General features: G+C 45.0%; 1 protein-coding gene across 4 annotated transcripts in view; it reads left to right on the forward strand.

The window, feature by feature from the left end:
• The window catches only part of LOC118790188 (phosphofurin acidic cluster sorting protein 2-like), a 74,169-nt gene that overhangs the window by 34,028 nt on the left and 24,717 nt on the right, over positions 1–15,424 (forward strand). For 3 of the 4 annotated variants that reach the window (XM_036547061.1, XM_036547063.1, XM_036547062.1), the window contains exons 2-4: positions 4,752–4,839; positions 14,156–14,245; positions 14,800–14,925. In XM_036547061.1, coding sequence (XP_036402954.1) covers positions 4,752–4,839; positions 14,156–14,245; positions 14,800–14,925 — 304 coding nt within the window. The remainder of the gene's footprint in view (positions 1–4,751; positions 4,840–14,155; positions 14,246–14,799; positions 14,926–15,424) is intronic. The other variant, XM_036547064.1, reaches the window with a different exon arrangement.

A 15,424-nucleotide genomic window follows, 5' to 3' on the forward strand; every position in this document is an offset into this window, starting at 1 on the left:
TACATTCCGAATCAGTGACATTGTAAACAAGCTGACAGGGAAATCTCTTCCATAGTCCAACTCTGGACTCGCATTAGCACAAGAATAAAGACAATACAAGAAAGCAAGACAGTACAAGAATAAAAATTCTATTTTCTTGAATTCTCGCAGATCCGTCTTTATGGAATGTGTTCAGAGTGAACGACATCGTAAGCAAGCTGACACATCTCTTCCACAGTCCAACTCTTCCACAGTCTCGTCAATCTCTTCCATAGTTGGGTTAGCACACCTTGGACGGCTGTCTGACATGAAAGTGAGTTTCATTCCTTGTGCACTTGCATACCATTGTGACTCCAGTCATACACACACGTGTGAACAAACAGCACCACCGAGTGCTGCTTGCTGCTGCTGTTGTCAGGCCAAAGGAGCTGTGTGTGAACGGGGGCATAATTGTCAGAATGGCAAGAATGGGCAGAATGGATCTAATAGCCTGGAAAAGAAGGGCTCGTAGCGAGCTCAGTGATAAATCACTCAGAGATTAACCAAATTGATTAGACAGGCAGGGGAAAGAGGAAAAAGCTGCCCCTTTTAAGGATTTTCAGAAGGTTAATGTGTTTATCAGTGATGCTAGAAAGACCAGCTTTATCGAACTGTTTGGACCCCAGATATGAGGGTTACACTTCCTTAGCTTTGATGTATGCTTTTTTTCCCAGCAGTGCCCATCTTTTTGTTGTGGTCAAGTTTATGGAACGACCTCATTCACCACATATCCAGCATGTCAATAACTCAGAGGAGAGGGGGAAAGGGTACAGAGTACTGCATTTGAAGCACCTTAATTCTGCGATTTGTTATTGATCTGACTGAATTGGCTCCTTTGTGTATGCTGAATACCAACCCGTAATAACCACAAACACTCCAGCTCTTCCTTCCTCCTTTCTAGGTAGGAAAGCAGTAAACACAGGGCTGAGAGGGCCGAAGAGAGGCGAAGAGGAATTGCCTTGAAATATAAACATGTAAACAACAATTTGGATCGATACAGTCAGGCTGTAACAGTCATGCCCCGGCCTCTCGGCTTTAGCAGTGTCAGTATAAGCGAATGCGATGCGAATGCCCACAGAAAGAGGCTAATTGTTTTTAGTTTTTTTTGTTTTTTGTCAAGCTCTTATCAACTAGGAAACAGACTGCAAACTTATTATGAACAATGTGTTATTGCAAACGCGCAGTTCCCTGAAATGCGGAATTGGACGAAGATATACAGGTTTAGGGGGTTTTTCCTCCTGGCAAAATTGCACCTTTGCCAAAGTTCTCACTCTGACTGAGAGCTACCCCCCCCCCGGAGTGGCATGCCAAATGACGATTTGCATCTTTTAGGAAGCCGGTGTTAACCTCTCTCTCTTCCTGTGTGAGGGTGCTGGCGGCGTTGTGTGGAAGCGTCCCTGTGAGGGGCGAAGGCAGCCGATTTGGAGGAGGCCCAGGGCTCGCTGGGCTGATCCGACTGCTACTGTGGATCAGCGTCTGACTTCAGGGGATATCCTTCCCCCCTCTGTCTCACTGCCTAACTTCCCCCCCATCCTCCTCCTGCATCCTCACCTGTCCTACCCCTAGAGGAGCCCTGGATGGACCTCTGGAAGAGCTGACAGGCAGGGGTTGCCAAAGCATCAGGGCCAGCCAGCGCTGCACCGCACTGTTATCTGCACATGCTCAGAGCGCTGCGAGTCGGTGTTTCCCCCGGCCTTTGCCGCGAGCCTCCAGCAGCGGCTGAGGTGGGGAGGTGAGGCAGATGGTCGGTGGGGTGATAACGCCTTCGTTAGCCACCTTCCCTTGAGTGATCCTCCCCTGCCTGGAGCTTTTTTTAATGAGCTCTGAATCATCCCCACAGACCGCGGTGATGAACCCGAACAGGGTGCCAGACTCCTGGTGAGGCTCAAGGGCTCAGTGAGATATAGTGACCGTATCAGCCAGGCTCAGCTCCTGGAAGCATGTATGCGAAAATCAGCCTGTGTTTCTGGGAAGAATTTGTCTTGGGAACACAAAGCTCCTTTCGCAGATTCCATAAAAAACCCATCCTGGTAATGTTCCCCCCTGCGGAATTCCGAAGGGCTGTTGGGGTCTGAGATGTAGTGTCTGTCAGTATCTGTGTGCTGTGTGTGTGTGATTGTGTGTGTTTGTGATGGCAGGAGGTGGGGGAGTGAGCTGTAATGTATTGATGTTGTCAGTAAGATAAAGAATCATGAATCAGATGGGCTGCTGAGAGGCCCTCAGACTCCAGCTTCAAACACACGACTGTACTGATGTTTGTACTTCAGCACTTGCTATCTGCTAACACCACACACACACCAAACACAGTGTCACTGGCTTCTCTGCAGCCAAAGCACGTTTTCTGAGCTGCTGTTAAGTCACCCAGCTCTGCTCCTTTAGCCCCTCTAACCAGAGTGGAGTTTGTTTACTTTAGTGAGGGGAGACTTTCTCTCGCCTGTTGCCTGTGATTTAATGCAAAGGGAATGGTGAAAAAGTGGGTCAGGGAAAGTAAGGTAAACACGCGTGTGGCCGCTGACATCGCTGGAAACATTCTGCGGGAGTGGCGTGTTCAGCAGTGCAGAATGCTCACAGACTCTGTGCAGTGGTCCTCAAGCAGGAAGGCAGTGTGAAATTGTGTGTATGTGTGTGTGTGTGTGTGTGTGTGTGTGTGTATGTGTATGTGTATGTGTATGTGTATGTGTATGTGTATGTGTATGTGTACGTGTACGTGTATGTGCGTGTGCATTAGTGCCCAGAGACACTTTCATTTGCCCACACAGTATGACGTTTCTCTGTGCGCATTACATTCTCACAGTGTGGCCGGAAGTGTGTAGGTGTGATGGCATGCTTCAGTGTTAGTGGGACATTGGGAGAATGCTTTGTGTGAACTGGAGGAAAGTGCCGTTGTGTGTGTCTCAAGCTCTGCCCCGTGTGTGACCCTGCTGCTGTGGTGACCTTCAGGGTAACCCTCCAGGACAGCAGGCCTGACTGAGGATACGCCTTCTAACAGCGTGCTATAACCACAGCGGAAAATGGAATTCGTTTTGAAATAAGCACAGATTTGTTTCATACACCTGTTCTGTTAATGAAGAGCAGATGGCTCATGAATCGCAGTGATTCAAAGCTTTAATATATTCCAGCGTTTAAAGTCTGTGTACAAAGTCAAATGAGACCGAGGACATGCAGTGGAACTATCTCCTCTTAGAGCAAGGGCACCAAGTCGCACTATTCAGTACAGAGTTCCATAAACATCTCTGAGCGGGATCACTTTGAAAAATGAAAACAACAGTGCATAGAGTCTGTGCCATTTGCAGATCAGACCAAATTGTTTAGAAGTGCTTGTGTCGATAGTCGAAACCCATCACAGTTTCCTAGAAAGGATTTGAATATGCGAGTGATTTCTTCATTAGTTTGATATTAGATTGCATTGGAGTCTGGCTCTTTGTAAGGGTTTTTCTGTCCGGCGTCAGCGTTTGCTCAGGGCTCCTTCTTTAATGTGGAGGCCCTTCCAGCAGTGCTGCATGGTGAATGGCCTTTGAGAATGTGTGCAGTCAGGTGGTGTGGGGGGTTTTTCAGCTGAGAAAGCAGAATGTTTTCTTTACCTCAGCTTCGAATTCTGTTGCTCTTTATGTGTGATTGAGCAAGTGTTCAATTTCTCTCTGTTGGAAACCGGACGATTTCGGTATACAGGGGGGCTGGAACCCCAGCATAGCTAATAGTGTGTGTGGGTGTGTGTGTGTGTGTGTGTGTGTGTGTGTGTGTGTGTGTGGGTGCACACGTCTCTCTGTGAGACAATGAGCACTCCCACTCCCCAGCTTGTCTCTTTCTCTGCTGCAATATTTGTCAGAATTGATTAAAATCTGAAGTACTTGCTTGGAGAACGGTTCAGCACTTCTGTGACTCCAGCACTGCCTTGGCCTATGTGTCCGAACCACTATGATGACACACTGGTGACTTATGACACAGACAGAATGGAGGACAAGTGCAATTTCCTGTTGTGGACAGATCTCTGATTATCCTGCCCTCGCCTGGGCTCTCTCTGCTGAGGTCGGGGGTAATGGAAGGAGGGGCATGCTCTGTGACGGCTGACCCGGCCATCCGCCGCTTGTTTTTGGACACACACACACTCACTATGTGACATTGCAATCGGTTAGTCTCAGCCCCCTTCCCCTGGGGGAGCAGCCGATATTGCAGGACCTGAGGGGGCGGGAAGGCAGACCTTTATCTCCTGCCAGCTTGTCTGCCCCATTTCCATTTTCCCTCTCTCCTCTGCATATAAAGAAGACTCTACTGCTTAATTTGAAATGTCAAATAAGAGAAAAATTGAGAAAAGGAGCCCTTATCCTACTCAAGCATACCTTGAAAGTGTGTCAGATAATAAGAGTGCCCCGCAGGGGCACAGGGAACAATGGAAGAGGCCCACCTGAATACACAGCATCCCCATAAACATTTTTTATTACTTAGTAAATGGTATGAAGGTGTTAGCACTAGCGAAAGTTAGCGAAAAGTTAATGATGCACACAATGTAAGGTAGCAGTGTGGTGGTAGTGCTCAAGGTACTGTGCAAGGCCTGAAAACAGGCAGAGAATTACAGCTAATTGCATCCCAGAACAAAACGCTGCACTTAGCCTACATTTCTTTAGTAAATATCCAGTCGTATAATGGAATCATATGTAAAAATGTAAACTACAAGTACACTTTGGATCAGTGTTTCTATGAAACTTTATGAGCAAACATTTCCCTGTCTTTCGCAGGCTATGCAGCCTCACCTTGAAGAAACTGATTGTCCTGAAGGAACTGGATAAAGACCTCAACTCCGTTGTAATTGCTGTTAAAATACAGGTGAGGCATTCTTTCTTGTCACCTTAGAAATGATGTACTGATTGCTGAATCATAGTGTGTCTCATCTAGAAGAATCACAAGATGCAGTTAGTCGCAGGGATTTTTTTTCTGCACTTCACACCTTTATTTTCACTCAGCTTGTTTAATAGCTCCTCAGATCTGCTTTTGTGCCTGCCCGATAATTAGCAGAAAAAAATGTTTGTTTTATCTTTACCAGGAATCAGAACCACTTTGGTTTCAGGAATGGAGATTATCATCTTAATCAGCATTAAGTGGTAGCATCAGTGCCCCGATGGGGATTTGTGCATGAGTGCGTTTTTTCCATCTTGGTAAACACGGGCATCAGTTTGGATCAACTTGCGTTTTTGTTTCTCTGAGCTATAAACCCACATCAATTTATTCAAGCTCTGCACCCAGTTGCAACCAAAGTGTCCAGATCCAGGAAGTGGAATCAGTCTCCACAGCCCTAGAAAATCCATAAAAATATTTTCATCCAGGAAAGTTGCAGAAAAGTTCCTTGGGATCCTTGGGGACCCTTAAACTGAATTAGGGAAGGAAACTTTAGGTTCATCTTTTTTTGTTCCAAACAGTTCTTATTAAAACATATCCATTATTATGACATTCACATTGGTATATTAATTTCCTAGAAGCTTTCTCTCCTCTTCTTCCTTTAAGAAATGCTTCCTTTAAGAACAGCTGTCGGCTCTAAATAGGCAGTCGTCCATGCTTTCTGGCTGCTGTCAATGCGTCTCCTGTCTGTTGTTATATATTCATTTTATTCTGACTGTCAATGCATATAGCCAGCCTTGTCATATCGGGAATGAATTCTGATGGAGATCAGCGTGTGACAGTGCAGTAATATGGAGGGTTCTGCCAGCTTTGCATGGGCCTGGGAGCCAAATTTGCAGAAACTTACTTAAAGAAGGGGACACGATCGGCTGTGTCGTGACCCAGGCTGGCCCAATCCGGATGCAAAGCTGGCTGTCCCAGCGTAGCACAATTGCTTTTCTGCTGCATTACCCACACCGTGACTTGTAGTCTATGAAGTTACACTGAGCGCTTCCTCAACTCTCTGGACATCTGTGGTCCAAGGCGAATCGTCTCCCCAAAAAGGGGTTGTTCTCCCCTCAGTTTTTTTTTTTCTGTAATCATTTATTTTCCTTCTTCCCTTCCTTTTTTACGTAATCAGTTTTTAGGGTATATTAGTGAGCCAGACTAGTTCTAGCTTTACAGTGATAAAGTGGTATGTTATTCGGCCAGACTAGCTCTAGCTCTTCAGTGGTAAAGGAATATATTAGTGAGCCAGACCATTTCCAGCTCTGAGATCTACAGAACTGGAGAATGATTCTCCTGAGTGAGAATGAGAAGCTGGCTGGTGAATCTCATGTGAAAGAAAATACCTGCTTGATCTATCAGTATTCACTGGAAATGTCTGAAGTGTGTTAAAATCTACCTTGGATCACTGTACTTTAAATGTCAGACTTCCTAAGAACCTGTACATCTTCACAGCATTAAAGTCAGGCTCTGTAGGATGCAGTCATTGCTGATTTTATTTATTTCAGAGATCATTAAGTGAAATCTGACCAGTTTATCCTCTGTGGTTGTCAACCAAAAGCCATCTGTTGCAGTGCCTCCCATCCACAACATTTAAAACACCTCCACCCTGTCATTCAAAGCATGGCATGCTGTAATTCAGCAGATAATACAGGGTTGGAGGACATGCTAGTAGTCACAGAAAAGTTTTAACACATGAAGGGACAAACCTCAGGCAATTACCTACAAAACCCCATGGCTTTCTGTCATTCAAATTACACTTTTTATCAGGTCGTTGCTGTTATAGTAAAAAAGCGTTTTCCTCATTCAAACTGCTGCGCACACTGAATAGAGACAATTTTTCGTCTTCCTTCCATTATTGAATGTCTTCCGTAGCCACCATCCTTGCCCTGATAAGCCGTCAGTAGAAATCCAATTCCACACAATAATTGGGCTGCCAAAATGTCTGCAGTTGCCCATCTGTTCCAGACAAAAGTTTACATTGACTACCTTGGACAGAGAGCGCCAGAAAGGTCTGAAATGCTTATACCAGGTGATATCTACACTCTTAATTTTATTTTCTTTCTGTCACTTGTAGATTTTTTTCCCTCCCTGTGTTGCTTTCTCCCTCTCTCCCTCTCTCCCTCTCTCTCTCCTCCTCCCTCTCCTGTCACCCTCTCTCAGGGAGGCTGTTGATTTCCTCCTCAGACAGAGAGACCCACTTTATTGCGTAAACACTGATCCATAAACAGCAGACATGGGCTGGGTGACGGTCTGTGTCGCTTTGAAGGGCAGAGGCGGCTTCGGCTGCTCTGTCAGCCTGTGTTTAGCCAATCATTTTGCACCTGCTACTTCCTGATGCCTCATTTAGAACTGATATGCCTTTAGAATAGATGCCCTGGAGTGAATGGAACCTGCCTGTTGTTTGTGAGATTATTGTTTTTTTTTTTTAAATAAACATATTTTTGTGAATTCCTGTTGAATACACACATACATTTTGTCTGTGAAGTCATCTTTTGTGATATACATATGGGGGCCTCATTACAGATATGTACCACTCTGCTTCTGCTGACCTCACAGTGAACAGCAAATGAAAAATGGAAAATAGGCCCACTGTATAGAAAGTCTGTGCTAAAAATGAAGAAGGAGCTGTATGAATAGGTCAGACTACAGGAATACACGATTTAGGTTTTTGACTGGAGCAAATGCATTATTAAAGAAGCTTTGTTGAATAAATTGTAGTTGTCCACGCTTCACTGAGCACATTCTTTAATTGGGACTTTATATAATTCCAGGCAAATTTTGTTGCTGCTGCTGCTTCCTCCTTTTCCTGAATCATTGAGACTTTTCCTCTTAATGGGGAAGTGAAGTGGCTGAGTGTGTTCATCCGTGAGCCGGGTTTGGAAGTTGTTGTTGTTCTGTCCAGGACGTGAAAACTCTACCACTCTGCTGAGCAGAATTAAAGCACAATTTCTCTGATCTCAATGCTCTGTGCAAAGCCCTCACTCAGAGAGACAGGTTTCATTGTTGCAGGATTATGGCCAGAATGATATCATTGAGGGGTTTCTTCGTAGTCTCAATAGAGGACTTGAACCTGATAAAGGCAATCGCAGCCTTCAAAGGTCTCACGTTCATCTGTGGTACCATTCCTCTGAATCTAAATAAGGTGCCCATCAAAATTTGCTAATCTGAATCAGTGTCTGCATCTTAAATTTAACCAATGCCCTTATGAGAATAACCTGTAGACCCAGAATAGAGTACAGTACCTGCAAATATACACTAGATTCCTACCATAACCTGCCATACAATAATTATGGCTCACCCATGTAAATATAAATTAAATACTTATCAGAATAACCTGAATCAAGGCGTAAGATTGTTTGGCTAGATTAGATGTTTGTCAAAACTTCCTAAACCAGAATAAAGGCCACACCTAGTACTAATTCAGACTTACTGTTTGCTGTCTGCTGCCCTGATCCTTAAGGGTTATGTTTATGTATCTGACTTAACCAAATTCCCGACAAGCCCCAAGGTATTATCCAGTTGTATATGTATTCTTGCACTTACCGGTAAAGCCAACACCCTTATACATTAGCAGAAACGCACAGCCCCTGCTAAATCCATTTAATGCCACTGTATATATAACACTTGACCCTGGAGTTTCCTTTCTTAATCATAAAAGTACAGGTTGGCCTCAGCTGAGAATCAGCAACAAAAAAAAGTGGAAAAAAAGAGGTACAGTGTTATACCATGCTGTCCTTGCTACCCAGGAATGAAAAGCTTTCCACACGCTGTGTGGCCAGGCACTTTCCTGACCGCCTGTGGCTGCACAGGCCCCCGGAATCAGTCTGTTCGGATGCATAACACCAGCAGAGGAAGTGGAGGCAACAGTCTGTGAGCAGAGAGGAGACACGTGTCAGACATCCCTTGACTTTCCCTGCACAGATCAGCAGGAGTAGCAGGGAGAGAGTCATTCACCGTTCAGCTTGGACCGTTTCTTCACAGATGTGCAGAGCGCCTCGAACGCAAGCTGTGCGTTTGCACCTCGCTGCGCTGCTCAGCTCCTTCCCGTCACGAATCATCTAGCAGCCCACATCCCCATCATAGCTCTTAAAAAGAAACTGCGCATACAGTATGCTGCATCTCATGTGTTACCCTCTGAGCTGTTCCTCAAGTCTTCCTGGACTCCTCAGAACCTGTGTGGTTTTACTGTGTGGGTTACTGTGTGGGCAGCAGTGTAGCATAGTGGTTAAGGAGCAGGACTCGTAACTGAAAGGTTGCCGGTTCAATCCCCGCTGGGACACTGCTGCTGTACCCTTGGGCAAGGTACTTAACCCACAGTTGCCTCAGTAAATATCCAGCTGTATAAATGGATAACATTGTAAAGAACTGTAACCTATGTAAGTCGCTTTGGATAAAAGCGTCTGCCAAATGAATAAATGTAAATGTAATGTTATTATTTATTGTCCATTATCATGCAGTCCAGGCGGTTGGCCAATGCCAAAGGCAATGTCATTGTGCCATCAGGGACCCTATTAATGGGTTTAAATAGTTTGGAGTTAGATAGTATTTTTCCAGTTGAGAGTGTTAAGAGAGGATAGGATTTTACCCATAGGAGAGTATAACAGCATAGTATTACCTAAATGAGAGTATGGGAGAAGATAGTATTTTACACATTGGATAGTATAAGAGACGATAGTGTTTTGCTGTTAAGAAAAAAAGAGGGCCTTGTGTTGGCTTTTTCTTGCATATCCTCTTACCATATTCTCAGTTTAACTCCTGAAAACAGTTATCCTAAACATGTTTTCAATATTACAGCTGCGTTTCTGCTGCTGCCTGCATAGCAAATGGAAAAGCCCTTTATTGTTCTCTCTTCTGTCTTCTGTGGGCAGCGTGGAGAAAGGAGAAACAAAAGAAGTGATCGAGCAGCCCAGGCAGACGGCTATGGCTTATTTGAAGCAGTCCGTGGAGATAATTTATGGTGTGGCATTAGGGGCCCAGTGGTTACAACCCCGTGTCTCTGCAACAGAAATGAGAGTAGAGGGACAGGCCGTGGAATTAAGCGGGCATGTGTGCCGCATGCTTCCGTCAGTATGTAATGCTAAACCCTCCCAATGGCCTTTTCATAGGATCACAGCGAGAGAGGCGGTTTGCAGAGTCATCACCATTAAACTAGAAGGAAGAAACTAAAGCCTTCCATCTTTAACTGCTCGGTTTCTGTGGTTGATGACTTACTGTTGAACCTCACCTAAAACTGACCGCAGCCATCTGTCATCGGCGAGCCACGGTTGTTCAAAGCATAAACGTTTTTAGCCTCCCAAGTCAACATTCCTACAGAAACGCTAATTAAAGAACAGCCGTTACATTTTGGTTTGCTGAGTCACTCCAGAGGGAATGCAGATGTGATGCATGGAGTTTTGATTTTGCTCTATTTTTAAACCCCTCTCTCTGGCGCAATTTGTGTATTTTTGGTATCTGAGGGTATTTATTTAAACACGTCTGTCTTGGTCAGTGCAGCACTGTGGAACATGACGCTCGTCAGTGTAATAGGTTGTTAAAGCTGTCATGTCAATAGTGACCTCTGTTGTCTTGTTAGTTGGGCAGTTTTAACCTACTGACAGTGATGCAGATGTGGTCGCAGAGCGCAGTGCTGTTGGGGGGGTAGGGGCAAGGCCTGGAGATGGATTTCAGAGGCAGAGTTAATGAGTGGTATCCTTGCAGGTGCAGATGAACAGGCAGCTGTTTGTCCGGGCAGACAGGCAGAGATCTGTCTCTTTTCATGAGGGAGCAGAGGGCCTCGTACAGTAGGCTGCATGGTGAGGAGCCCCCATGGAACAGTGTCCATGCAGCGTTCTCCCAGGAAATCAGCTTTCAAGCTACTTCTTTGTGTCACAAGCAAAAGAGAGGGAGAGAGAAACTGGAGAGAATGAGGAACCAGCAAAATAGGGAACACATATATGTTACATTACATTATGTTATTGGTATTTGGCAGACACTTTTATCCAGAGCAACTTGCAGAGTGCATCATATATAATAACATCAATGTAAAACATCACTTTAAAATCCTGACACAGTTTAAGTGGAATGTAACTTTCTCACAGGCCAGGTATTGACAGCTGTACTTGCTAGGAGACTGATTCAGGTGGGCAAGGGCCAGCTTACTCTGCAGTCTAATTATGTCTGAGAAGGCACTGCCAGGCAGATTACCCCAATCCTGCATCCTCAAGGGTGGCCTGGAAATCCAGGGCCACATGGCATGCCAGAGCTCTGGCAGCTGATTGGTCTTCTGGCACCTTCATGGCAGGACAGCCAAAATGCAGCTATGACTCATAATTTTCTTAAAAAAACTTTTATTTTAGCAGGTATAGGCCCAAGATGTGGGCCAGTCTGATTACAATAACACCCCTGGCGTCAAAGAAACATTTAGTGCAAAACTTGTCCTTTTATGTGTTGTATAACATGTATAAAACATTATCTTGATGACTAAGAAGCATTTTTCAAAGTGCTCTTATTTGAGCTGAAACCCCCTGACCTGACAGCTGACAATGTTGTTGTTATGAGAGGAATCATAAAGTTATCTACAGAAACAAGTATTTTTGAAGAAAAATATTCACTATGCACAGATCAGTTAAAGGGAAATTTTAGAGTTGGTAGGTTCCTTTTATGCTTCCTTTTATTCCTTTTATGCTTCACTGTACAAGAGAAAAAACTTAACAACAGCAATAATTGAGATGGAGCTGTTGAAAAGGGCTTGCGGTCTTTTGTGAGCGTGTCGAAGCTCCAGGAGCGCTTTGAATTTAATTTATGAATGAGGACAGAGCCGTAGTTGTTGGTACGTGAAAGTGGGCCAATCGCTACAATATTGATCATAAAGTTGTAAAGCTCAAAAGAAACGGCACTGCATCGGGGAGGCAGTTGTGTCCCAGCGTGACACCGGTATGTGCGGTAACTGCATCGAGCATGACTGTATGGGCTATTTGTGTCGTGGTCTGGTCTCAGCTCATGGAGGGTTTGGGATTAATCCCCTACGGATGGATTCCTCCCCCATTATTCAACTCCTAAGCTGCGGGCAAAGATGAACCTTCGGGGTGCAAGAGTCACTGCGTCCCATATGGTGGAAAGATGATTAACAGTAATCCTGTCATTCTGTCCCCCCCCCCCTCAAGTGGCAGGTATTAGCCATTACATCACATGATTTATTTGCTGAGCAGACGCCCTTATCCGGGGTGACTTATGTAGCTCACATATGTACGTGTCATCCTTTTGTACGCAGCTGTTGACTTCCAGATTTTAGCACACCACCACCAATTTGCTTGGCAACTTGGCTCACCACAGAACATTGTGGGTCTTGTTGGGATACCATTAACCTGTGAGAAAGGCTTGAGAAAGAAGAATGTATGTTTGTAGACATGTCATGATATTTAATCACATTTTGTAACATCTCTCTTGCCAACCCTGGGTTGGGGGGAGGTGTGGAAGACACTATTGAATGACTATTAAATGACTATTGACTTGAAATTGACTTTTGACTATATATTAAATTACTATTGGCTGCAATGGAGAGCAACTTTATTTTTTAAAAATCAGCACGTCGGTGTAAAAGACGTAACAGATCGTCAGTTTGTAGTACTCCACAGTAATGTGGCTATCAACAGTAGTAGTCGGATTGATTCAAAAGCACTTCACCGAGCAGCGCACCCCCCGAGTGTATGCCATCCCCAGTCAGTGATGTAATGTGCCTAAAGAGTTCAGTTGAGGCTGCACCTCCACTTAGGACATAAATACAAGCAGATCTCCCTGGAGTAAGAGGTGTTCAATTATTTTCTTTTGTGAATTTTAAGGTGTTAATCCCTCTCTCCCCCCTGCTGTCAATGAAAGCCACAGGAACCCTGAGTCCTCCCTCAGACTTGCTTTGTTTAATGAAAAAAGCTTCTAGCTGCAAAGTTCACAGCTTCAGGTAGAGAAGGATTTCCTGCGGCAATCGATCCTGCTTTGAACAGGAGCCCGCTCCTGGTAAACAAACAAATCCAAACCCATTGTACTGACGGTTGTTTGCTTGGTTGGCATTGTGGCTTAAGGAAGGAGAGGGTTTGTGGCTGTTTCACCTCTGTGTGCTCCTAAAACAAAAAACACTTCTTTAAGGAAAGGATTGAGCTTCCAAAGTGTCTGTGCCCTGTCACCAAAATCCCGTCTACACAGGTGCAGCCAAAGTCCATTCTGGCATCCTCTGTGGCACCTGAACACAGTGTACTTGTCTTATAAGAAGCTCATTGGTCCAGTGTGATTTGTGCCAATGTGATTATGCGCATGAGTGTTTTGGCTGGCACATTTAATGTGGTTATGCATTGGTTTGTTCCTTATTGAAGATTTATTCTTTTGTCGGTGCTTTAATAAGGTGAGTGTGCTGTAATTATGAGAGTGATTAAAAGGTGAGCACTAGTTAAAATAAGTAAGCCATTCCTACGTAAGGTCCTAAGTAAACATTTAAGGTCAGTCCTATGGAAGAGCTCTGTGGAGCAGAGACCGTCCCTTCAATTGGCTTTGCGCAGTGCTGTTGGCCGTGCAGCTGAGACAATACATCAGCTCTTTATTTGAGCATCTCAGGAAGAGCGGTGATCTGCAGTGGTGTGTGATGCTCTGTGGCCAGTCTGCCTTACGGATTCCAGCTTTGTGGTTGGCCCACAGAGTGTTGCATTACAGTATTTATTTGCCTGGCTCACCAGGGTGACCTGCGTGGTTTACCTTGTACAGGTTATCTGTCTACAGCTGCAAATTGCACTGAAGATATTCAGGCATTGTGCTCAAGGGAGCAACATCACTGTTCCAAGTGGGAGTTAAACCTCTAACCTTATGGTCACAAGTCCACAGGTCATTGATGATTGTGCCACATTGCCACCTCTTAGGGGTCTGCCCCTCTCAAGTCAATAGAGAATGGCTAAGCCACTTCAGTACATCCTATCAGGAGTAACATTTATGCTATTGTTGTGATCATTATAATCATCATTCCCATTAGAGTATTGTTAATTATTTCCTTATCTGGCAGATTGTCTTGTCCAGAGCTACTTACGAGACTAATCTGGCATGGTGCACTAACTACATATCACAGGAGCAGCAGGAACAAGAGTAACCACAATTTTAAGCACAGCTGTCACAACGAACAAGGACCATCTCAAATCGCTCATCAGGAACAGGGGGTCTCTGTGGAAATCCTATCCCTACCAGTGCGACCTTGCTGTGAGTGTTTCCAGGCCAGGTCACTGATTGCTTCCCCCTGTATTTGCAGGGCTCCAAACGGGTCCTAAGGTCTAATGAGTACGTCCTCCCTCCCAGCGGCCTGATGGAGACCGACCTAGAGCTCACCTTTTCGCTACAGGTAAATGTGCGGCCATCAGAGAGGCCTTTCCCATGCTTTCACACTGTGTTTATTAGGTGTTCTGTGGAGAAGCTGGAGGAGTACTCAGTGCACCGTGGTGGGTGGAAAATGGACTGCTGCAGAGCCCAGGGAAATCCATTAAACCAGACATTTCACACGTCGGGAATAGCTTTCACAACAAAGACACGTAGTTAATCACAACCTTGATTGCAAAGTGATGTAGTTTATATTGCACTAAGAAAAAAATCAGCAAAGCGACTTGAATACCTGACTCTTAACTGACAACCTGTCAGTTTCTGTGCTTAAAAAATCCCTCTCTGAATTATTTACATTGTTTTAATTACCTGTCAGTCTCATAGAGAGAAAAATTGAAGGGATCTCTCTTGTTCATAAATATTTTAGTAACAATGAAAAGCAGTGTTGTGGTTTGTATTACCACTGAGTTCGTTGTATCCTTGCTTCAGCAATCCTGTGTGTTTTGAATTGTAATAACTGCACATGGCACAACACGAGCTGACGGTAATCACTGTGTGGTGCGTTTGCGCTGTTGATAGTATCCACATTTCCTCAAGAGGGACGCCAACCGGCTACAGATCATGCTTCAGAGGAGGAAACGCTACAAGAACCGCACCATCCTGGGCTACAAGACGCTCGCGCTGGGGGTCATCAACATGGCGGAGGTAAGGCATCTGTGGACTTTACACAGACTCCGCTTTTGTGTGGTTGTTTCTTTCCCCAGTCCTTAGGTGTCTTCTAAGCGTGCGGACATGGAAAGTAAATATCTCATACATGTTCAGACCACTTGCTTCAGTCAGACAAACAGCTGTACCGCATGACCGTAGGGTCTGTGGTCAGTCAGGATCTGGGTACTATGTGTCTAGTGTAGACACTGGCCAGCCTTCGTAAACATGCAAGCCTTGTTTATGAGATGAAAGGAGCACGTCTCCTCTGTCACTTTTGCGCCGCAGATGAATCATGTCCACAGAGCTAACACAAAAGGGAAGTTGAGATTATGCTCGGACCATCTGGAGCAGTTTGGTGGCCCTGCCGCCTGGAAGCCCGCCCGCTCCCTGTGACGCAGGAGGCTGGTGCAAGGCTCTTGTGTCTGTCGGATCTGCACTCTCACTGTGTGTATGAGAGTCAGTCGCTGTCTCCCTGTGTGTGTGTGTGTGTGTCCCT

This window comes from Megalops cyprinoides, chromosome 15, assembly GCF_013368585.1.
Source record: "Megalops cyprinoides isolate fMegCyp1 chromosome 15, fMegCyp1.pri, whole genome shotgun sequence".
Classification (NCBI taxonomy): domain Eukaryota; kingdom Metazoa; phylum Chordata; class Actinopteri; order Elopiformes; family Megalopidae; genus Megalops; species Megalops cyprinoides.